Raw genomic sequence first — 26170 nt, forward strand, 5'->3', positions numbered from 1 at the left:
CTATTTTTAGCACCTGAGGCAGTGGTTTCAAGGAGCCATCCTCAGTGCCTGGGGCCAAAATGTCCAAATCAATCAAGCCCTGGCTGTGGGAGGGGAAGAAAGACACAGAGAGACAGAAGGGGGAGGAGTGTAGAAACTGATGGTCACTTCTACTGTGTGCCCTGACCAGGAATTGAACCCGTGACATCCATACAGTCAGCCAATACTCTCTCTACCACTGAGCCAAGCGACCAGGGCCCAGCACTATTCTTAAAAACTTAAATCAGTCATCTGTAAATGAGAATGCAATGCTCTAGAAAAAGAGTCAACAAATGCTTTCTAACATTCTGGAGGGAATAAAATGGTACAACTTCCCTGGTATTAAATACCAAGGTCAAGGTGTACAAACGCTCTAACCCAGCATTTCTACTTAAAAAATAATGAGTACATATTTGCACCAAGAACCAAGTACAGGAACTTTCATTGCATCCTTATACATAATAACCTCACACCAGAAACTCCCCAAATACACATCAATAGTAGTGGAAAGGATAAACAAACAAGCAGAAGTATAACTGTACAATCAAATATGGAGGAGCAATGTATATAAATCATGTAAACCTATACAGAACAACACAAATTAAGGCCCTGGCTGGTTGGCTCAGTGGTAGAGCGTCGGCCTGGCATGCAAAAGTCCTGGGTTCGATTCCCGGCCAGGGCACACAGGAGAGGCGCCCATCTGCTTCTCCACCCCTCCCCCTCTCCTTCCTCTCTGTCTCTCTCTTCCCCTCCCGCAGCCGCGGCTCCACTGGAGCAAAGATGGCCCGGGTGCTGGGGATGGCTCCTCGGCCTCTGCCCCAGGCGCTAGAGTGGCTCTGGTCCCAACAGAGCGACGCCCCGGAGGGGCAGAGTATCGCCCCCTGGTGGGCGTGCCGGGTGGATCCCGGTCGGGCGCATGCGGGAGTCTGTCTGACTGTCTCTCCCTGTTTCTGGCTTCAGAGGAATACAGAGAAAAAAGAAAAAAAAAACCAAACACACAAATTAATCTCACGAACATGATGTTAAAGAAGCTCAATATACCAAAATATACCTTTTCCATAATTCCACTTATATTAAAGTGAACAAGAGTATTTAAGGATACTTCCTTAGGAGAAAACTTTTTAAAAAGTAAGAACATAAAGAACATAAAGACATAAAGTCAAATGCATAATTTCCTTTTATGGAAAAGGAGCATAAAGGAATGTTCTAATAATGTTTCATTTACTGGTTGGGGAGATACTAACATAACCATTTGCTCTAAGATAAATTATTGACCTATACAATTTTTTTGTTTGTTTTTCCTGCAGCCTATTGGTAGAAATCCCACAGAGATGCATTTTAAAATGCAAAAGCTGCTCTAAAATACACACACTCATGACCATTCTTCTCCAACAATGTTGACTTTGATTAAAGAAGAAGTTTTATGGAAACGATCTATAGATATGAGACTCAATCTCTAAATTTATGAACACAGTCTGAAACTTTGTATTCCATAAAGGTGACGCAAGGGAGTTAAGTAGCATGATAAAGACCGTCCTTACTATACAGGCTTCAATTAATTAAATTATTTAATAAATTAAGAATGTACCAAAATGAGCCTAGACCTTGCCTTTGCATGAAGCAATCAGAAAAAAATGGATTTATTTTGTCCCAGATCTTGAAAGTTAAGGCTAAAGGAAGGAAGGACTGTAGGGCTAAGTGGAGACAGAGAAAGTTAGGTTTACCGTGCAGAGGTGATCCGGAGGGGCTGCTCGAGAGCCCTGGGACAGGACTACAGCGACCTCCTTGCTTAGACGTCAGTTCTTGTTCAATCTCTTCCAGCCCCGCACTTTTCTGGAAACGGCTCATACGATTCACGACGCGTGGTGACATATGTGTTCGAACACAAGGCTGGCCACCATAAGGGTTGATTGGAAAAACATGGGATGTCCCCCGGAGTGTACTGACCACAACCCAGCGACAGTCATGGCTAAAGCAGATGTCCTGGACCTAGAAATGAGATACAAAAAAACACAGTAAAAAAAAAATAATAATAATACTCTTTGTATTTATCTAAAAACATCACACACACATCACCAAATGTGAATAGAAATACTTGTTACCAAATTTCAGTAAGATCAAGTTATAAATAAAAAAATTTATTCTATAGATGAGTTTCATGGTTAATACTAATTAAAACTCTATATCAAGGATTTGTTAAGATTAAAAGTAGAAGCCTGACCAGGCAGTGGTGCAGTGGATAGAGCATCAGACTGGGATGCGGAGGACCCAGTTTTGAGACCCCGAGGTCGCCAGCTTGAGCACGGGCTCATCTGGTTTGAGCAAAGCTCACCAGCTTGGACCCAAGGTTGCTGGCTCAAGCAAGGGGTTACTCAGTCCTCTGAAGGCCCACAGTCAAGGCACATAAGAGAAAGCAATCAATGAACAACTAAAGTGCCACAATAAAAAACTGATGATTGATGCTTCTCATCTCTCTCCGTTCCTGTCTGTCTGTCCCTATCTATCCCTCTCTCTGACTCACTCTCTGTCTCTGTAAAAAAAAAAAAAAAAAGATTAAGAGTAGGAAATTCTGCCTGGCCAGGCAGTAGTGCAGTGGATAGAGTGTCGGACTGGGATGCAGAGGACCCAGGTTTGAAACCTTGAGGTTGCTGGCTTGAGCATGGACTCGCCAGCTTGAGCACAGGGTCACTGACTTGAGCAAGAAGTCATTCACTCTGCTGTAACCTCCTCCCCTCCATCAAGGCACATATGAGAAAGCAATCACTGAACAACTAAGGTGCCGCAATGAAGAATTGATGCTTCTCATCTCTTCCTTCCTGTCTATCTGTCCCTATCTGTCCCTCTTTCTAACTCTCTCTGTCTCTGTCAAATAAAGAAAAAAAAGAGTAGGAAATTCTATGCCTTGCCATAGAGTGCCAACTCAGAAAACAGGACCTGCATAAGTTTCACTCTATAGAGCTATAAGAAAAGATAGATGAATCAGGTTTATTTCACTAAATGAATTTGCCTTCTAAAAAGCATAGAAGGGTTAAAATAAAAAAAAATACATTATGGCCCTGGCCTGTTGGCTCAGAGGAAGAGCATCGGCCCCATGTGTGGAAGTCCCAGGTTTGATTTCCGGTCACTGCACATAGGAGAAGCGACCATCATTTCTCTACCCCTACTCCTCCTTCTCTCTCTCTCTCTCTCTCTCTTTCTTCTTCTCCCACAACCATGGCTAGTTTGAGCAAGCTGGCCCCGGGCACTGAGGATGGCTCCACGGCTTCACCTCAGGCACTGAAATAGCTTGGTTGTCAAGCAACGGAGCAGTGACCCCAGAAGGGCAGAGAATTGCCCTATAGGAGGCTTGCCAGGTGGATCCTGATTGGGGCATATGCAGAGTTTGTCTCTCTGCCTCCCCACCTATCACTTAAAAATAAAATAATTATACAATGTAGGCAAGGTAATTAATCCAATTATTCACTCAACAAATACTCATTGGGTATCATGCTAATAAGTACGGGAAATAAAGAGGTAAATAAGAAATAATCCTTAGGTGCACAACCTACCAAGAGGAAAAGACGTATATGAAATTTGTGAAAACACAATGTGTAAAATTGAAATAACTACCTTATGTATAAGGCACAGTGGTAACAAAAAGAAAGGAAAATATGAAATCTACTTGTGAGATATGAAAAGGAGTGGGTGAAGAATAGGTGTAGACTTTGGAACTGATTTTTGAGGTAGGATATACTTACAAAGAAAGGAGAGAACAACATTCCCATCGAGATACACTAGATACTCCATTTTAGATATAAATGCACAGACAGAAAACAGAAATGATGGGCAAGTAGTTCAGAATGTCAGAAACAACATAAGAGTCAGCAAAAGCAACAGCAGGAGGTGCTTGGGTTTTAAGAAATAATGTACTCCAGATCTTAATTTTGAAAGGATGATTCTAGGAGTGAAATGTCAGAAGTGGATTTGCAATGGGGATAAGGGTAGCTGAAGGAAAACTAGGTAGAAGCTCCCTCGAGATCCAGGGACACTGTCCCTGGGAGAGGTGGGATGCAGAAGAGAAAAGGTCTAGAAACACACTGACCATCCAAATGCCCATCAGTGGATGAATTTGTAAAAAGATGCAGTACATATACACAATGGAATATGATTCAGCCTTGAGAAAAGAGGATATCCTGCCATTTGTGACTTACATGAACCTTGAGCAAAGAATGCTGAATGAGATAAATCAGACAGAAAAAGACAGTACTAACTGATATCACTTATATGTGGAATCTTAAAAAAGAAATCAAACCTGTACAGAGGGTAAAATGGTGGTTACCAGGGGTTGGGTGACAGGGGGATAAGACTGATAGTGATGAAGGGTACAAACTTGTAACAAGTAGTAAATAAGCCAGAGTTCTAATGCACAGGAATATAAACAATAACAGTACACTATAATTATATAATGTGGTAAACATGGCTACAATGGCCAACATAACACAATATATAAATGTGTCAAGGTAACATGCTGTATACCACCTTAATGACAAATTAAAAAATAACAAGAATGTATCTGCAGTGATTGGCAACCACTGCAGGTCATACCTTTCTGCTGGATGTTACAGCTTCTCAACTCTGCCTTTCTACTGTCAAAGTAGCCATAAAAAACATGTAAGTCAATGAGTGTTGCTATATTTAAAAATAAAAACTATTTACAAAAAAAAAGTGTTGGCCACAGACTTGATCTAGGGAAAGTCTGTCACTAATTTGCATGACATTTTCTGGCACTGAATACGTAAGTTCCAGTATTTTCAACTTAGCAAACTGAATTTACTAGTTTTATCTTGGTATCAGGCTACTGGTGACAACTTGAACAAAATGTTTCCATTTCCTTCTATATTTTTACACTTCAAAAAAAACCAAGTAAAAGTCAATATTGTTTTTTTTGTTTGTTTTTTGGGTTTTTTTTTGTATTTTTCTGAAGCTGGAAACGGGGAGAGACAGTCAGATAGACTCCCGCATGCGCCCCACCGGGATCCACCCGACGACGCTCTGCCCACCAGGGGGCGTCGCTCTGTTGCGACCAGAGCCACTCTAGCGCCTGGGGCAGAGGCCAAGGAGCCATCCCCAGCGCCTGGGCCATCTTCGCTCCAATGGAGCCTCGGCTGCGGGAGGGGAAGAGAGAGACAGAGAGGAAGGAGAGGGGGAGGGGTGGAGAAGCAGATGGGCGCTTCTCCTGTGTGCCCTGGCCGGGAATCGAACCCGGGACTTCTGCACGCCAGGCCGACGCTCTACCACTGAGCCAACCGGCCAGGGCCAAAGTCAATATTGTTTTAACCATTTATAAGCATACCCCTAAAAGGCAGGCAAGTCACAGGTACTTAAGATTTTCTACATTGACTTAATGATAAACTGAAATACTTTTCAATGATATTTTGTATTAGTTTCAGGTATACAGCATAGTGGTTAGACAATCATTTAGTTTAAAAAGTGTACCCATGGGCACCCTACATAGTTACCATAATATTATTGACTGTATTCTCTATACCGTGACTATTCTTTAAGGACCAATTTGTATTTCATCAGGAGGCTGGATGAAAAAGGTGACAGGAGTAAGAAATAATTGAAAAATAAGTAATAATAATAATAATAATTTCTACCAAATAAAACACTAATTAAACAGTGCTTTTAGCTTTTACAAAAAAAGCCTAGACAATGTAAAAGTATGGTAGAATATAAGATGTCTATCAGTGGGATTTAACAAAAATATATATATATTCATGTATACATATATGAATAGAGCTAAGTAAAATTCTAGCAGTCCAATCCCTGGCCAGTTGGCTAAATGGTAGAGCGTCGGCCCAGTGTGTGTAAGACCCGGGTTTGATTCCTAGTCAGGGCACACAGGAGAAGCAGCCATCTGGCTCGGGCACTGAGGATGGCTCCATGGCCTTCGCCTCAGATGCTAGAATGGCTCCGGTTGCAATGGAGCAACAGCCCAGATGGGCAGAGCATCGCCCCCTGGTGGGCATGGCAGATGGATCCCGGTCAGGTGCATGTGGGAGTCTGTCTCTCTGCCTCCCTACTTCTTACTTCAGAAAAATACAAACTCTAGCAGTCCAGGAAGGCAATTTTCCAATAAGTTAGATCTTCAAATAAGCCTAAATTCAGATTAAAATCCTGACTAATAGTCTAGAAATATTCCACAAACAAAAGCTATAAGCATCCATCAAAGTACAAGTCTCTAGAACTTTTACAATGAAAAAGAAATCTTAGTCTGATATATCAAGACAAGATAAGATACTTCATTGCTAGACTATTGGTAGACAAAAATTATCAGGACAGGGATAAACCCAAACTCAACCACATCCCTCCCTCTCTACTTCAATTGTGATAAATGACACATTAATGTTGTAATTAAATAACCTCCTGAGATCTGATAAATTTAACTCCCAGGAATTTTAGAATTATAAATAAACAGTTGATCCTCAAGTGTTTTACTTCTGTACTTTGCCTACGATAACTTTCAACTAAACTAACTTTAAAAAAGCAAGAGAAAGGGAATAGGCAGGACAAAGGAAAGTGTAAATAGCAAAGCATAAAATATATCAAGAAAAACATCTTTAGGTTTATTGAGTAATTTGTGTTCCAACCACAGTGGAACCATGTTATCTAAAACATTCTTCCAAAACACTTATAATCAAGACCACTTCCTGATCTGTCAATGAAAAGGAGTTTCCTTCTCTCATTTTAAGAATACCTCTGATACGAGGTGGTGCTAACAATCAGTATCAAGGCAGGAAGACAGAATTCCACCTAAATGCTTACTTAGAAAACTGCTATTAGAGTAGAGCACTGAGTCTGCTCTATGACCTTGAAGACACATCAGGATACATGAATGAGCACAGAAGAGCTGCGAAAGATATTAGCTGTCAAGAGACTAGAAAAAGTTTAATCCTTTTAAATAACATCACAGACAATAAGTCACCTGCCCACAAAATACAAAATGATATAACTGTTGCTATTATCAAACAAGTTGGGTGGTTTTACACACATCATTAAAAACAAGAAAGTAAACGTAATGGCACATTAGTAATAAAAAGATGACACCATTTGCATTATTTTTAGACCTCAACTTTGGAATATTTCTAGTTAAGATTTTCTCATCACAAAACAGGAGAGCATTATGAGAGTTGTATTTGTGATTCAGCTCTACAGCAGTAAATATCATAGCAAATATCATTGACCAGATCAGGCAACTGTTATAATTCTTTGTAATATGGGTCTACTAATGAGAAACATGGGATCCTTTCTGTAGAAGATAATATTTTGTTTATTTGACATTCTAAGCTAAAATAATTTTCATCAAATAGATTCCAGTGCTCATCTGTAAAAACCATTCTTAGCTAGTGAGATATCCAAAATCAGACAGAAGGTGATATGTGCATGAACCACACTTGCTGAGTCATTTTATACCACCATCATGTGGTAAATGTAGACTTATGGGGGCATTATAGAACTCAAAGGGGAAAATACAACGGAATTCTAAAGCAAAAGTCAAAAACATGGTAAGGACTCTCAGATCAATAAGTAATATTCTTATAGTTTGCTAGACACTCCATAGTATAGGGAGGGAAAACTGTGCGTAAAGCTTTCCAAAGAGGAATCTACACAATATATGACTTATGAACATGTAACCAATTAGATTACAGTTCTTTTCTAAATCCAATAGTAAGCAGATATTTTGTTCTGTCTTCAAGGTGACTATAGCTTTATTCAGTTCAACAATAACACAATTATTACATAAAATCATTTTAGTTAAAAAAAATATAATCACACATATTTGCATAAATCCCATAACCAGAGACAACTAATTATTACCTTGGAACACATTCGTCCAGACTTTTATCAATGCATAAATGGATATGTGTGTACATATGTATTTATGTGTATATATGTATTTTTACCAATCAACATAAATACAAATATAGATACATATATACATATTCACACACATATACATAATTTTTTTTTTTTCATTTTTCTGAAGCTGGAAACGGAGAGACAGTCAGACAGACTCCTGCATGCGCCCGACCGGGATCCACCCGGCACGCCCACCATGGGGCGACGCTCTGCCCACCAGGGGGCGATGCTCTGCCCCTCCAGGGCGTCGCTCTGCCGCGACCAGAGCCACTCTAGCGCCTGAGGCAGAGGCCAAGGAGCCATCCCCAGCGCCCGGGCCATCTTTGCTCCAATGGAGCCTTGGCTGCGGGAGGGGAAGAGAGAGACAGAGAGGAAAGCGCGGCGGAGGGGTGGAGAAGCAAATGGGCGCTTCTCCTGTGTGCCCTGGCCGGGAATCGAACCTGGGTCCTCCACACGCTAGGCCGACGCTCTACCGCTGAGCCAAACGGCCAGGGCACACATATACATAATTTCACATAAGATAACATGAGTAACCAATTTGAAACATAAAATAGCCTTTAAACTTTAATATTGTACAAGATAGTGAAACCACATGGAAATAGCACTATGAAGTCTTTGCACATCATTAGAGGCTTTATCTAGAGGTAGCTTTTTATAGTAAATATATTTACCACTTGCCAGTTGCATGGCACTGGAGAACTTAGGTAACAATTCTGTGTCTTCCAGTTTTCATTTGCAAATGGGAATAATAATGCAAATCCATGGGGTTTTCAGTTTAACATGTAAAGTACTTAGAACAGTGCCTAGCACTTAATAAGTACTGAACAAAGATGTTTGCTATTATTATTGTAATATCATAAAATATATTTCTACTCTGTCCAAATGTCTCTGTTTTCACTGCTACCAATGTAAACTAAAACACAGTAATCTCTCTACCAGTTTACTTTATTAGACTCTTCACTGAACTCTTAATCCAAACTACCTACAAGTAACAAAATCAAAGTAAACTAAACTTGAAATTTTTAAACTTTTGGGCATCAAAGTATAGTATCAAAAGTAAAAAGATAACCCACAGAATGCCAGAAAATATTTGCAAATAATATATCTGATATAGCTCTACCATCTAGAATATATATATAAAAAAGTCTTGCAACACAACAACATGAAAACAAATAATCCAATTTTAAAATATCAAACAGACATTTTTCTAAGGTGATATACAAATGGCCAGTAAGCACATGAAAGTATGTTCAATATAATTAGTCATTAGAAAAATGCAAATAAAAAACAAAATGACTCCTCTCTCTCTCTGTCTCTCTCGCCCTCTCTCTCTCCTCTCTAAAAAAAAAATGAATAAAAAACAAAATGAAATATCATACTTAATATTGAAAAGAATAGCAATAAAAAAGAGATACAATAACAAGTGTTAATGAGGATGCAAAGAAATTAGAACTCTCATTCATTATTGAAGAAAATGCCACTTAGAAAATTCCTCTATATTTAAACAAAGATATCCATATCACCCAGCAGTTTCATTTCTAGGTACCCAAGAGAATTGAAAACTTATGTTCAAACAAAAACCTGTACACTAATGCTCATAGTAATATTCTTTAGAGCTCAAAAGTGGAAACAACCCCAAATGTCTATCAACTAATTAGTGGACAAATAAATTGTGGTACATCCATATAAGAGTACTACTGAGCCATAGAAAGGAATGAAGTTCTGATACATGCTTCAACATGAATGAACTTAGAAAACATTATGCAAAATGAAACAAGCCAGGTGGAAAAGGCTACATATTATGATCCCATTTGTATGAAATGTACAAAATAACTAAATCCATAAAGACAAAATAAGTCAGCAATTGCCAAGAGATGCGGAGAAGGCAATGGGTAGTGCCCCCTAATGGGTACCAGGTTTCTTTCTGGAGTGATGAAAATGTTCTGGAATAAGTATGAATCAATGCATAACTCTGGAAACATACTAAAAATCACTATACTGTATATGCTAAAAGTATGAACTTTATATATGTATATTATGTCTCAATAAAGCTGTTAGTTAAAAAATGAAAGGACTAATTAGCTAGCTTGTTGAAAGGGAAGGTCTACAGCAGTAGTAGTCAACCTGGTCCCTACCGCCCACTAGTGGGCATTACAGCTTTCATGGTGGGCGGTAGCAGAGCAACCAAAGTATAAATAAAAAGATAGATTTAACTACAGTAAGTTGTTTCATAAAGATTTATTCTGCCAAACGTAGCAAAAATCCGACATAAAGTACTTGGTAAGTAATTATTATTATATGCTTTAACTTGCTGTAACTCTGCTTTATAAATTTTATAAAGTAAAGTTACTTCCCTACTTTATAAATCACCATTACTGTGGAACCGGTGGGCAGTTAGAAAATTTTACTACTAAAATTTTAGAGATACAAAAGTGGGCAGTAAGTATAAAAAGGTTGACTAACCCTGGTCTACAGCTTTCTTTATAGGCTTGTGGTTTCCTTTACCTACCCATTAGTTTGCAGAGATGACTCGTCCTATACTCAACAGAAGATAAGCAGCTGCTAGGAAGGCTGAACTAGCACTTTATCTGTAACTTCGTTGGCTCACATCTCGGGTTGGTTTAAACAAGTGACTTCAATGTAATCGTGTAAAGGTATAACCAGATGTATTTAAGTTTCTCATAAAAGAGTGGCAGAAATATAAAGAAATCAAGCAAAGAATGTCTTGTTTAGTCAGGAAATCCTCATTAGGACACATTACTATCAACTTAGAGTTCTTAAATATACAAATGTCAGAATTCTTAACTAATAAAATTCAAATAAAAAATACATAATGCTTAACTGCTTTTGCAAATTTATATTAGGTTATATAATTTATTGTTACTTAAGTGGTTCCAGTATTATTTGGCACATTTATAATAGCTCACACTTGCTTCTGATTGAAATGGTATAAAATCTGGCTATCGAAAACCAATTAGGGGCCTGTGGTGGTGCAGTGGATAAAGCGGCAACCTGGAACACTTAGGTTCGTTAGTTCGAAACCCTGGGCTTGCTTGGTCTAGGCACATATGGGAGTTGATGCTTCCTGCTCCACCCCTTTTCTCTCTCTCTCTCTTACTCTCTCTCTCTCTGCCTCTCTAAAATGAATAAATAAAATCTTAAAAAAATTTAGGCCCCTAGAAAGCTCATATATTTGTTCCTTAAAACATACTGTAGCTATAATTTATAAAAATTTTTTGGCAATTTGAATTATCCAGTTTTAAATATTTCATTGATTTAATAATCTAGAATAGTATTATAAAGCAGATATATATTCAGGTGGAAAAATCATGCCCATAAATTGTACATTTAACTCACAAAAACAGTTTATAAATTAACATAGACAACAAGAGTATTTCAGCACTAGAATTAAGAGTCACTACATATAAGACTCTAAGATGTAGAAATCAGCATTTTATAAAACTCTAAAAATTATGCCGCTAATTCACCCAAAACCCAATTAATATCAGAGTAAAAACTTGAATTTTTTAACAACCTTACATCTAAAGGAGAGAGTCTCAAACTTCAGTGTGAGAAGAAGCACCTAGACTAAATGCAGTCCCTTTGGCTCCACATTTAGAATTATGATACAACAGATATGGAAGGATGGGAGGAACATGACCAAGATATCTAGATGCAGCTGAAAATGCTTGAAAGATGATGCCGTTAGTGACCTAAAGTTTGTAATGTGGAGCTAGAAAACATAATAAAGTGACCAGGAATGGCAGTTCCATATTGAACCTTAGAAATTATGTAAAATATTTATACTTAAAAATAAAATAAGTAACTTCTTTTGGCTAAGCTCATCAATGAATTTTAAAAATAAATTAAAAATTTTTTAATTAAAAGAAGTAACTCCTGAAATTTTTATAATATTGAATGTCAACTATAACTGAAAAATAAACCTGGCCTGTCGGGGCACAATGGGTAGAAATGTCGACCTGAAACACTGAAGTCTCCTGTTCAAAACCCTGGGCTTGCCCAGTCAAGGCACAAATGAGAAGCAACAAGCAAACAATGAACAACTAAAGTGAAGAAATTATGAGTTAATAACTTCTTGCTCACCATCCTCCTCTCTCTGTAAAATCAATAAATAAAACATTTTTTTAATAAAAGAAAGAAAAATAAAAACATGAAGTAATAAATGGCGATGATTGCCGAGGGTATGGGTGGGGCAGGAGATGTGACTGGACAGGGCAGGGGGAAACTTTCTGGGATGATGAAAACGTTCTGTATCTTGACCGGGTGATGGTCACACAGAGGTACTAAGTGGGTGGCAAATCGAACACCTGTCTGCAAACTTCACCCCCTCACCCTACCCCACCATAGATAATTCACAGTGCTGGCCCAGCTTCTCTTACAGTCAGTGTTGACATAGTTCTAATCAGTCAGACAAAAGCAGGATGCCACTGCAAGATTCTGGGAAAGTATCCACTTTCCTGATAAAAGGAATTAACATCACTGATGTTGCTCTTTCTCCCCATCTTACTGCCTGGAATTCAAAAATGATGTCCAGAGCAGTGGCAATTATAAAACAATCAAGAGGGAAAGAGCAAAAATGTCAGAGACATTGCTGAGCAACTGTAGCAAAACCAGCAGTCTGCTTCTTGTAACTTAAGAAAAATAAACCCTGACTTCTTAAAGTATTGTTAAATGTGATTTCAGTTCTGTAGCCAAATACATGTCTAATGATTCAAATACCATTTCCATTTCCAACTTTCTTTAAAATAAAAAAAAGAGGCAGAGAGAAATTAGATGAAAACTCTCAAATCCAAGAATACTACACTTTCATAAGCCTATAGGGATGACAATCAAAACCATAAATATAAGTCTCACACAGAAATATTATTTCCAATAGCCAAGATATAGAGGCAACCTAAGTGTCCATCAATAGTCAAATGGATAAAGAAGTGGTGGTGCAGTTATACAAAGGAATATTAGAGAGCAGCCCAAGATGGCCGACTTGGAGGATCGGGTGTTGGATGAGGAGAAGATGATTCTGGATCGCCTGTAGCTCCAAGAAGGTTGCTGAGGGCCAGTCAAAAGCGGTGACTCCCACTGGTCTTCGCCAGTTTCTGGCCTGTGAGTTCCAGGGCCGGTACATCCAGCGGCCAGATACAGAGCATCAGCTCAAGACCTAACAACCATAGTTAGAGTGGTATCTTAAGGAAAGGCTCCTCACTCCTGACCCAGCTAAGGCGAAGAAAACGTTGTCACAGACAAGTAGCCCACAGCGGATTACAAACAGCTGAAGCCATCCCAGGAAGATTTAGAAATTACACAACTGAAAGCTGGAGTCAGACAACACCAACCCTATACTCAACTACACAAACAACATATTTGAAGGAGCAGTCTATATTGAGACAAAATGGGAAGACAGGGAAGTGCAATTCAAATGAATCAACTAGAGGAATTCCCAGAAAAAGTATTGAATGAAATGGAAATAACTAAAATGCCGGATGCAGAATTTAGAATAATGATTGTGAGGATGCTCAAGGATCTTAGAGGAACCATGGATAGACAACATGAGCACCTAAACAATGAGCTATCTGACATCAAAAAGGACATTGAAATCATAAAAAAGGATCAGACAGAAATGATAAACACAATGGCAGAAATGAAGACTACACTACAAGGAATGAAAAGCAGGTGGGATGAAAAAGAGGATCGAATCAGCAATTTAGAGGACAAGATAAGCAAAAGCACGGAAGCAGAACAGCAAAAGAAAAAAAGGATCAAAATGTCTGAGAAAACTCGAACAGAGTTCTGTTACAATAGGAAGAGAAACAACATCTGCATCATAGGGGTTCCTGAAGGAGAGGAGAAAGAACAAGGGATAGAGAACCTGATTGAAGAAATCATAGCTGAAAATGTCCCGGAATTGATGCAGGAAAAAGTCACACAAGTTCAAGAAGCACAGAGAATCCCATTAAAAAGGAACCCAAATAAACCTAAACAAAGACACATCATAATTAAAAAACCAAAGCTAAGAAATAAAGAAAGAATACTAAAAGCTGCAAGAGAAAAGCAGTCAATCACCTACAAAGGAGACCCCAAAAGGATGACATCCGACTTCTCAACAAAAACACTTGAGGCAAGAAGGGAATGGCAAGAGATATTCAAATTAATGCAGAACAGTTTCCTACAACCAAGACTTCTTTATCCATCAAGGCTATCTTTTAAAATAGGAGAAATAAAAAGCTTCCCATACAAAAATAAAAAAAAACCCTCAAGGAATTTATTACAACCAAACCAATGATGTAAGAAGTGTTAACGGTCCTGTTGTAAACAGAACAAGGGTAAAGAGGAATGTAGATTTAAGATTTTAGAAATGCATCCAAATTGAAGAAGATTATTTGCTGATGATATGATATTGTACATAGAAAACCCTAAAGTCTCAGTAAAATAACTAGTTGACCTAATAAATGAATTCAGCAAGGTGGCAGGATATAAAATTAATATTCAAAAACCAGTGGCATTTTTATACACCAACAATGAACTGTCTGAAAGAGAAATTAAGAAAACAATCCCCCCCCCCCCAAAAAAGAAAACAATCCCCTTCACTACTGCAACAACAACAAAGAAAGTACCTAGATGTAAATTTATCCAAGGAGGTTAAAGACTTGTACTCAGAAAATTATAAAACATTGATAAGAGAAATCAAGGAAAATAATCGCATCAAAAATGGGCAAAAGAAATGAATAGACACTTCAAAGAGGACATTCAGATGGCCAATAGGCAAAAGAAAAAATGTTCAACATCACTAATCATTAGAGAAATACAAATTAAAACCACAATGAGATATCACCTCACACCAGTCAGAATGACAGATTAACAAAACAATAAGTGCTGGTGAGGATGTGGAGTAAAGGGAATCCTCCTGCACTGCTGGTGGGAATGCAGACTGGTGCAACCACTGTGGAAAATGGTATGGAGATTCCTCAAAAAATTAAAAATGGAACTGCCTTTTGACCCAGCCATCCCACTTTTATTATAGGAATATATCCCAAGGACACCAAATCACTGGTTCAAAAGAAGAAATGCATCCCCATGTTTATGGCAGCATTGTTTACAATAATGAAGATCTGGATACAGCCCAAGTGTCCTTCAGTGGACGAGTGGATTAAAAAGCTGTACTACATATACACATGGAGTACTATGGGGCCATGAAAAAGAAGAAAATGCTACCTTTTGCAACAACAGGGATGGACCTGGAAACTATTATGTTAAGTGACATAAGCCAGACAAGAAATACAAATATTATATGACTTCACTCATATGAGGAATCCAATGAACAATGTGAACTGAGGAACAGAATAGAGGCAGAGGAGGGATCAAAGGGACCAGTGGGCAAGCGGACAGAGGGAAAGGGGATGAGAGGAGATCAGAGAAGGGAAAGAGCTTGGTGAAATTATATATACATAACAGCATTATAGAGAGCAGAAGAGCAAATCCTGGAGGAAAGCAGGGAGGGTTTTGGGGGAGGGGGCAAGAAGAATGTTGAGGGGAATTCGGGGGTGCGGGAGGATGTATTTGGTGGGACACTTGAATCTATGTAAACACAATAAATTTAAATCAATAAAAAAATAAGAAAAAAAAAAAAAGGAATATTAATCAGCCACAAAAAAGGAATAAAATCTTACCATTTGGGAAAACATGGATGAACCTAGAGGGTATTATGCTAAGTGAAATAAGTCAGACAGAGAAACACAAGTACCATATGATTTCACTTATATGTAGAACTAAAGTAAATAAATAAACTCAGTCATACATACAGGGAACAAACTGATGATTGCCAGGTGGGAAAGGGGTTGGGAAGATAGATAAACAAAGGGCAAGGGGTTGACCCTGGCTGGTTGGCTGAGTGGATAAGGCAAAAGCCCTGCATATGAATGTCTTAGGTTCGATCACCAGTCATGGCACACATGAGAAGTGACTATCTGCTTCTATTCTCCCCCACCTCCCCTCCCTGTATCCCTTCTCTCTCTCTTCCCCTCTCAGAGCCAGTGGTTTATCAGGTGCTGAGGACTGCTCAGTTGATTCAAGCATCGGCCCCAGACAGGGGTTGCCGGGTGGATCATGTGGGAGTCTGTTTCACTATCACCCTTCCTCTTATTTAAAAAAGGGGGGGCGAGGGGTACAGGATCAAGATATACAAATTGCTAGTCATAAAAACAGTCATGTGGATGTAAAGTACAGCATAGGGAATAGAGCCAATAGTCAATAACATTGTAATAACTATGTATGGTGTCAGGTACTAAAACTTACTGTGTGATCACTTTGTAAGTTATATAGATGTCCAATCACATATGTATACCTGAACCTAATATAATATTGAATGAAAATGATCATTGCAAAAAATCATTAATTAGCCAAGATTCAAGCTATCAGATGAGGTTACAGTTCATTAAAACTTACAGGAAAATTTAAAAAATTAGCCAACTGAATAAGAATTAATATTCAAGTTCTAGAGACATTCCCAACCCACCAATTCAATAATTTTACCTTCAAAATTGATAAATACACCTTTATTGAAAATGCTGTAATAATATTGTAACAAGGTTAAGGATAATCAAAGTTTATTTCAGAATAAGTTACTTAGAACAGAAACATGGTAAAGACTGATAATCTACACATACCCTTTATCCCATCTGTTTAGTTCCTCCACTGTCAATTCTTTACATTCATTTATTTATTCAATAAATATTCATGGAAAACCTTTTACATATTTTGCACTATTTTAGGTACCAGAACATATTTATAATATTCCCAAACTGTAGAGGTGACTGTTTAGATAAACTGTGGGAGTTAGATCAACTTATAGAAGTGCAACATGAGGGAACTGCTCAGTATCTTGATGGAGGTGGTGGATACACAAACCTACATGTGGATCTATACACACACATGTGAGTACAAGTATCAATAAATCTGGTGAAATCTGAAAAAGATCAGTGGATTGTACCAATGTCAATATCATGGTTGTGATATACTCTACTTTTGCTATACGTTACCAATGAGATATACTCATTAAGTGTATGTAAGAATCTCTTACAGCTTTTTGTTTTTGTTTTTTTTTCTGAAGTGAGAAGAAGCAGGGAGGCAGAGAGAAAGACTCCCGCATGCGCTCAACTGGGATCAATCCGGCAAGGCCACTAGGGGGTGATGCTCTATCTGGGCCGTTGCTCCATTGCAATGAGAGCCATTCTAGCATCTGAGGCAGAGGCCATGGAGCCATCCTCAGTGCCAGGGCCAACTGTGCTCCAATGGAGCCTTTGCTGCAGGAGGGGAAGAGAGAGAGAGAGAGAGAGAGAGAGAGAGAAAGGAGAAGGAGAAGAGTGGAGAAGCAGATGCGCGCTTCTTCTGTGTGCGAACCCGGTACTTCCACAGGCTGGGCAACACTCTCGCACTGAGCCAAGCAGCCAGGGCCTCTTACAGCTATTTCTAACAGGTACATATGAATCTATAAATTATTTCAATAAAAATATGAACTAAAAAATAGTGAATGTAATGCCTTGCAAATACCACAGAGCCATGGAGTGAATGTAGCTGGCTCCTGCTGCAGCCTGAACTTGAGTGGAGATGAGAATGAGGGGTGTGAGGGGTGGCCCAGGACTTAGGGGTTACTTGGTCATGTTGGGAATAAGGTCAGAAAGAAGGGGGCAGTTGTAACAGGAGGCTCACTGGGGGCTGGCAATAGTATCACTGCCCATGGGGAAATAAGTGGTACCTATACTTGACTGAATGCCTGACCAAGTGAAAAAAATACCGGCGAATACTCCTGGCTGCCGCCATAGTATCTGCAGGCTAGCCTCCCCTGACACCAAGATAGAGGATTCTGTGCCTGCTTGGCAGCTGTCATTGGAACTGGCATGCACACATTAAACACATTAGTCCATGTCCTCATAGGAGGAAAAATACTACAGAATGAGCTGTAAGCAAAGTTCACAGTGGTGAAGAGAAGCTAAGTGATGCTATGGATATATTATTGTAGCTTATGTTGTGAAAGTATAACTAGAATCAATGGCTTAATTGACTGTACTTACATGCTTGTGCCAGAGATTATCCTCTGCCATGACTGTGAGACAAATACACAACTAACCACATACCAGGCTTCCTGTTCCTCCCCATGTTATTGTTTTCTGTTGTTGTTTTTTGAGAGAGAGAGAGAGAGAGAGAGAGAGAGACAGGAACATCAAGCTGCTCCATCATGTGCCCTGACCAGGGAATTGAACCGCCAACCTTCACACTCTAGAACAACACTCCAACCAATAGACCCATCTGGCTAGGGCCCGTTCCTTCCCATGTTATACAACAGAAATAACAGAACCCTAGGAGGAAAAAGCTTTGGTGAAGACTGCTGATGTCCTTGGAGATGTTATCCCAGTGCAACACCGCCACCTGCCTGACCCAGCAACCAAGTACACTCCCTCTTGAGGGCAGCTGAACAATGGACCCATGGTGGTCTCGTGATTTTCCAGAACCACACTGGGATGGTTCAATCAAATTTTATGACGAACATAATAGTGGAAGGGCCCAACAGGGCTTGCTAGTCAAATGAAATGGTATGTTCCAGAAGATGTCTGGCCTGGCCCCAGCAGCATCTTGTTTTAAATTACCTTATCACCTACACAACTTCCTGGAGCAAAGCCGCCTGCTCAATAGGCCCTTCTTTCACAGAGCTTTTCAGGGATTCACTGATGGCTTAGAGAAAAGGGGAGGTTGACTACTGGCCTTTACAATCTCAGTAAAAACTCTGGAGAGACAAATGGAAGGCTCAATCAGCACAGCAGAATAATGGAAAGCTGTAACCTCTACTTTAATTGAGGGGGTGACTGTCAACGTGGGCCAATCATGTCCATTTGTCTGTGTATTGTCTGTGGATGTACTTGTGCTATTTGTATATTTGTGAATTTTATGAGAATTGTATCTCAAAAAATCTAATGTTTTAGGGTAAAAAAAGTTTTAAAAAATCAGGACCATGGGGTGGCCATGTTTATTTTAGCAAGTAAAAATACAGAAAGTACAGTAAAATTTGAATTTTGGTAAAAGCATAAGTAGGCAATATCTGGGACATTCTCATACTGAATTTATTTGTTTTAAATATTTATAATACAGTATTTAAAAGTAAATTATTTTCCCCTTAAGAATTAAACATACTAATCATATTTTGCAGGATTGCTCTGATAAAGTAAAAGTAACATTAATCTGATGTACAAATGTTTAAAAAGCAAATTTACCATTGATAAAAATTAGCATGTTAAGTTCAAAATGACTTGTGTCTGCTTGAGTAAGACATTACAGAAGTATATCAACAAAATATTGGAAGGTTTTACAACATATGACTTTACTGTTGAAAACTAGGAATATTTTTCTAACTACATATGTGCTCTTATGAAAAAAATTACTGTCAGATGCAGAGGATATCCCAAGTCACAGATCACAAAACAACTTAATTCAACATAATTAGATCCACATACTTGAATTTTTTGGTCCTTGCCTGATTAAAGTATCCTCAAGAGTCCTTGGGAGAATCCAGAGTGACATGATTCTGAAGGACTCAAAGACGGATAGACAGATCACATGCCATATAGATTTTATCATCAGTGTCAAATTGTATAGGATCATTTCAAAATAAGGTTTTCAGTAGAAGCTTATAAAATTAATTTTATGGTCATTAATCAAGCTTCCTTAGATCTTGATGTTTGAATTTCCCAAGCTCCAAAATTACAAGCTGTGGCACAGAACAAAATAATTTTAATAACTTGTTTGGTTTTCCTGTTAAATAGGAATAGCATGGAAAGTATCAAATATCTGTACCTATAAACATTTGTCTGTGAGCAGGGCGCTGTTCTAAAGGGTAGAGATACAAAGAAGTTTAAGAATGATCTCTACTTGCAGGTGGTTGTGTAAGTAAATTAAATTATAAATAATGCTGATGCAAAAGAGTATCAAAGCCCTGGCTAGTTGGCTCAGTGGTAGAGCATCGGCCTGGCATGTGGAAGTCCCAGGTTCAATTCCTGGCCAGGGCACACAGGAGAAGCACCCATCTGCTTCTTGACCCTTCCCCCTTTCCTTCCTCTCTGTCTCTCTCTTTCCCTCTGGCTACCAAGGCTCCACTGGACCAAACTTGGGCCGGGCGCTGAGGATGGCTCCATGGCCTCCGCCTCAGACACTAGAATGGCTCCAATTGCAACGGAACAACTGCCCAAATGGGCAGAGCATCGCCCCCTGGTGAGCATGCCGGGTGGATCCCGGTTGGGCACAGGTGGGAGTCTGTCTCTCTGCCTCTCTGCTTCTCACTTCAGAAAAATACAAAGAGTATCAAAAAGAGGTGTAAGTTAAAACAACTCAAATTCTTTGAGGTTATAGGCGAGGTGGAGCATCTCAGTGACCTGTGAGGACAGGACAGAGATTATGAGACCAGAGTTAAGAAATAAACTCAGATTACATATGTGCCCAGCAGCATAATGAAATATTAAATTATTATCTAAACTGCTCATCTAATTAAAAACTTCCATACAAAAGGAACAAAAACAAATGGTAACTGAACATGACAGTAAGCAAGTTTGTTGTGCCAGAAAGTAAGGACACTGTCAAAGAACAATGGAGATGTGTCGAAAGGACACAGATGCCAAGTTAATCGACTCCAACTGGCCAAATATAGGATATTTTGAGCATTAAAATAATTATTTCATGACATAACCCACTGAAAAAAAAAGGAGGCTATTAAACTAAATGATATATGTAAATAAAAGAAAAGATATAAAATTTGATGAGGAATGGAATATTTACCTAGTTTAAATTTACTTCTTAACCTGCTGCTCACCCAGGGCACAGCATATAAGCATTCTAAGTCTTATTCTAAGTCTTCCCCGAGAGAGGCGTATTTCCATACTTTAGAAGCATCACACGTCCTAATTTCAAACTATATTACAAAGCTACAGTAATCAAAACGTCATGATTCTGACATAAAGAGAGATGTTACAAATAAGAGCAAAATTAGAAATATTTTTAAAAGGTATTTAACAAAGACTACAGCTATCACTAACACTGTTACACATTATTTTAGATTTCTAGTCAATGTAATAAAAATAAAAAAGTAAAAAATTATCATGATTTTCAGAAAATATGTTATATGTACAGTAAAAAAAGAAAACCCTAAAAAAACAATTTGATCTTACAATAGAGGATAGCAAAGCAGGAAGATAAAAATGTCCTACCACAGCAATAACTAATTTTATCTTTTCATTTATTGATTTTAGAAAGAAAAGAGAGAGGGAGAAAGAGAGAGAAGAAGAAAGAGAGGAGAGGAGGAGTAGAAAGCATCAACTCAGAGTAGTTGCTTCTCATATGTGCCTTGACCGGGCAAACCAGGTTTCAAACCAGCAACCTCAGCTTTGCAGGTCAACACTTTAGCCACTGTACCACCACAGCTGCAATAACTAATTTTAAAACATAATTCCTATATGTAATATTTCTATATTGTAAACATCTGATTTCTAACTAATAAATTTGTTATTTCATTTAGAAATAAAATTTAATTGGGTGACAGTGATCAATAAGAGTACACTATACATGTTTCAGGTAAACATCCTTATAGCATTGGAACTGTTGATTGCGTTGTGTGTCTGTCACCCAAAGTCAAATCATTTTCTATCACCACATATTTGTCCCTGTTTACTCTTCTCCCCTAGTAACCATTTCACTTTTATCTCTGTCCATAAAGCCTCAGTTTTATCTCCCAACTATGTGTGATATCGTATACTTCTTAGCGTTTTCTGTTCTAGCTATTTAAAATGTAATTTCAGTGCAACCCAAATAAAAAATTCCAGGAAAATCTCTACATAACTGAATACAGTTACTCTAAAATACATCAACAAGAAAACGCCCAAGAATAGCTGGGAAAGTTTTTGAAAATATAAACTGAATCATGGTATAAAAGTCAAAGTAAATAAAAGAGCATAATATTGATAAAAAGCATTGTTTTACTTTATATTAGAGAAATTTCCAAATATACACAAAGTATATAGCATATATTGCTATAATGAACCACCAATATTGACATCATCTACCTTCAATAAGTAACACTTTGCAAGCAAATCTTGTTTAACCTATCTCTTATTTTTGTCATTGAATATTTATAAGCAGATAGGAGACTTTCACTTCTGTATGACTTCAGGATATGTATATAACAGACAAAGACTTAATTTAAAAACCACAATTGTTGACCCAGCAAAATTAACTAATATATAATACCCAGCTCAAGGTCTATTTTCTCCAACTGCCTCAAAAATATCTCTTTACACTTTATTTAAATCAGGCTGCAAACAAAGTTCACACATTGCATTTATTTCATGTTTCTTTAAACACTTGTAATCAACAAAACTCTTGCCTATTTTCTCTTGTCATTTATTTGTTCTTTTATCTAACCAACACTCTTCTACTGTTAGATTACTTTAAAGCAAATGCAACACATCTGTAAATACTTCTGTATGCATCACAAGAAAATAAGCATATTAAATTCTTTAGTAGAATCTACTTAGGCAAACGTTCAAATTTCATCATTTGTACGAAAAATACATTTTTATACTTAATTTATGTGAAACAAAAATCTAAACAAGGTCCACACCTTGTATAGATAATATTCCTTAAAATTACTTTTAATTCCCGCCACATACCCACTTTTATTTTCCCATTACAGTTATTTGTTGTAAAATCAGGTTACATGTGTAATGAAGAATTTCCACATTTTAGAGTTGGCTAGTTGGATTCTCATAGTATTGTTTAACTTGTCCCTGAATCTCTGTATTTTCTTTAAAGTGCTAATTATATACTATATCTGGGAGCTGAATTAGAATCAGGTTTGATTCAGAGGGCCAGGTAAAAATATTGTCACAGATGATGTCGTACACATCCTACTGCATCATTTCATGATAACTAAGGTCTACTTTGGTAATGTAAAGACTAATCAACAAAAAACAAACACAGCCTGACCAGGTGGTGGCACAGTGGATAGAGCATCGGACTGGGATGCGGAAGGACCCAAGTTTGAGACCCCGAGGTCGCCAGCTTGAGCGCGGGCTCATCTGGCTTGAGCAAAGAGCTCACCAGCTTAGACCCAAGGTCGCTGGCTCCAGCAGGGGGTTACTCGGTCTGCTGAAGGCCCGCGGTCAAGGCACATGTGAGAAAGCAATCAATGAACAACTAAGAAGTCTCAACGCGCAACGAGAAACTGATGATTGATGCTTCTCATCTCTCTCCTTTCCTGTCTGTCCCTGTCTATCTCTGCCTCTGTAAAAAAACAACAACACACACACAAAAAACCAAACACAGATGATTATTGCCTAGGTCCACTGTTTCATCAGGGGTAGCAACATAGTGATTCCAAAAATGCAAACCTTTTTTTTCAAATGTGGTATAACTGGCATGCAACACTATATTAACTTCAGGTATATAATATAATGATTCAGCATTTATATGTGTTGCAAAACGATCATCAGAATGAGTCCAGGTTCTAACATTTTAAAATGGAAATTCTTCAATAAAGAAAAACATTCCCTCATCAGCTATTTTCTTGTCCTATGAAACTGATACAAGAAAGGTAAATGATGAATACATTCTCTTTATTCTTTTAAAATATTTATTTATTTAAATTTATTGGGGTGACAATGGTTAATAAGATCATATATGTTACAAGTGTACATTTCTATGATACTGCATCTTTTGTCCACCACCAAAAGTCAAATCATCTTCCATTACCATATATTTGGACCTTCTTAAAAACACAAGATGGCATTTTTTTAAATTTAGAAATTAAATTTAATGGGAATACTTCCCCTTTAACTATCAATTTTTAGAATGGTTAATCAACAGGCAACCTATCATAATGTCAAATGCTTAGGTTTTAAATATCAATAGAAACCCAGCATGTGTTCCTATCTATTTAAGATTCTTCATTCCCCAAAATAATATCTTTTAATCTTTTTTCTTTTGGGGGGGACAGAGACAGAGAGAAAGACAGAGAGAAGAACAGATAGGGGCAGACAGACAGGAAGGGAGAGAAATGAGAAGCATCAATTCTTCGTTGCAGCACCTTAGTTGTTCATTGACTGCTTTCTCATATGTGCCTTACGGGGGTGGGGAGCTACAGCAGACCAAGTAACCCTTTGCTCAAGCCAGTGACCTTGGGCTCAAGCTGGTGAGCCTTGCTCAAACCAGATGAGCCCACACTCAAGCCACCGACCTCAGGATTGCGAACCTGGGTCCTCCGTGTCCCAGTCCAATGCTCTATCCATTGTGCCACCACCTGGTCAGACATATTACAAAAATTTTTAATTTATGACAAACAGCATTTTAGACTATTGAAAAAGATGGACAGTAAATAGTGTTGGGTCAGTGATCTCAGAATAAAGTATAAAGTATATGCAAAAGTATACTAGTAAATGCATAACCACAGGCTCTGCGAAACAAAAGTATATTTGAGATTTCCGGCTATTAAGGTAATATCTCAGTATCTACCAAGTAATATTAAGAATATTAAACATATGTAAAGCATTTAGCATAATGCCTAATACAAATGCTCAGTAAATTCCATATATAAATACGTGTGTGCGTGCATGTGTGCACAGTGATGTGCTATTAAATTGTAAAAACTGGCTTCCTAAGAAAAAAAATTTACTGTAATTTGAAGTGCTTGCGATTTATATTATGTAAACACTCCTGTGGATGATTTCACACCAATATAATGTCACTACATCTAGAGTTGGAGATAAAAGTATATAACTGATTCTCACTAGTCACTGTGAACTGGCTCCAGTATACTATTGAATAATAACCACTTAGTCATATACACTATAAAACTCAATTATTTTGTGTTTATGTGAATATGTATGTGTTTACATGCATATGTCTGTGTGTGTGTGTGTGTGTGTGTGTGTGTATATATATATATTATACATGTATATAGAATCAACAGGCCTAGAAAAAGGTCTGAAGAGGCTCTGACCGTTTGGCTCAGTAGTAGAGTATTGGCCCAGCATGTGGATGTCCTGGGTTCAATTCCCAGTTAGGGCACACAGGAGAAGTGCCCATTTGCTTCTCTATACCTCCCCCTCACTTCTCTCTCTCTCTCTCTTCCCTTCTTGCAACCATAGCTAGCTAGACTGGAGCAAGTTGGCCCCAAGCAATGTGGATGGTTCCATGGCCTCACCTCAGATGCTAAGAAGAGTTTGGTAGCTGAGCAACAGAGTAATGCCCCAGATGGGCAGAGCATTGCCCCCTAGTGGGCTTGGCAAGTATATCCTGGTCAGGGCACATGTGGAAGTCTGTCTCTCTGCCTCCCCTCCTCTCACTGAATAAAAAAAGAAAGAAAAAGGTGGCCCTGGCCAGTTGGCTCAGTACTAGAGCAACGGCCTGGCATGTGGATGTCTTGGGTTCGATTCCTGGTCAGGGCACATAGAAAAAGCAACCATCTGTCTCTCTGCCCCTTTCCCTATCCTTTTTCTCTCCCCCTCTCACATCCATGGCTCTATTGGTTCGAGTGAGTTGGCCTCCGGAGCTGAAGATGGCTCTGTGGCCTCTGCCTCAGACACTAAAAATATGGCTTCGTTGCTGAGCAATGGAACAATACCCTAGATGAGCAGAGCATCATCCCCTAGTGGGCTTGCCAGGTAGATTCTGCTTGGGACGCATGCAGGTGTCTGTCTCTGCCTCACCTTCTCTCAATAAAATGAAATAAAAAAAAAGAAAACAGTCTGGAGAGATGAATATCAACTGGATGACAGGGTTTGCTCTAGAGCAAGAAATTATATTAGAATTGGAGAAGAAAGATAAATGGAACTTTCATCTTAATATTCTTTGAACTGTTTGCCTACTGCTTATGTATTTATTAGGTCAAAATAGAATAAATATTTTTTTCTTAATTATGGGACCCATTCTATCACCAAGTATGCTCTGACATTAACATTAACATTAAACTCTAGCCTGACCAGGCGGTAGTGCAGTGGATAGTGTGTCGACCTGGGATGCTGAGGACCCAAGTTCGAAATCCCGAGGCTGCTGGCTTGAGCACGGGCTCACCAGCTTGTACATGGGGTCGCCAGCTTGAGCATAGAATCATAGATATGACTCCATGATCACTGGCTTGAGCCCCAAAATCACTGGCTTGAAGCCCAATGTGCAGCACTCCAATCAAGGCATATATGAGAAAGCA

The 26170-nt window shown here is 38.5% G+C and overlaps 1 protein-coding gene across 6 annotated transcripts in view; it reads right to left on the reverse strand.

The window, feature by feature from the left end:
* BCAS3 (BCAS3 microtubule associated cell migration factor) overlaps positions 1-26170 on the reverse strand; it is a 614901-nt gene that overhangs the window by 388905 nt on the left and 199826 nt on the right. For all 6 annotated transcript variants that reach the window (XM_066363166.1, XM_066363167.1, XM_066363164.1 and 3 more), the window contains exon 15: positions 1743-2007. In XM_066363166.1, coding sequence (XP_066219263.1) covers positions 1743-2007 — 265 coding nt within the window. The remainder of the gene's footprint in view (positions 1-1742; positions 2008-26170) is intronic.

Source organism: Saccopteryx leptura, chromosome 2, assembly GCF_036850995.1.
Source record: "Saccopteryx leptura isolate mSacLep1 chromosome 2, mSacLep1_pri_phased_curated, whole genome shotgun sequence".
Classification (NCBI taxonomy): Eukaryota; Metazoa; Chordata; class Mammalia; order Chiroptera; family Emballonuridae; genus Saccopteryx; species Saccopteryx leptura.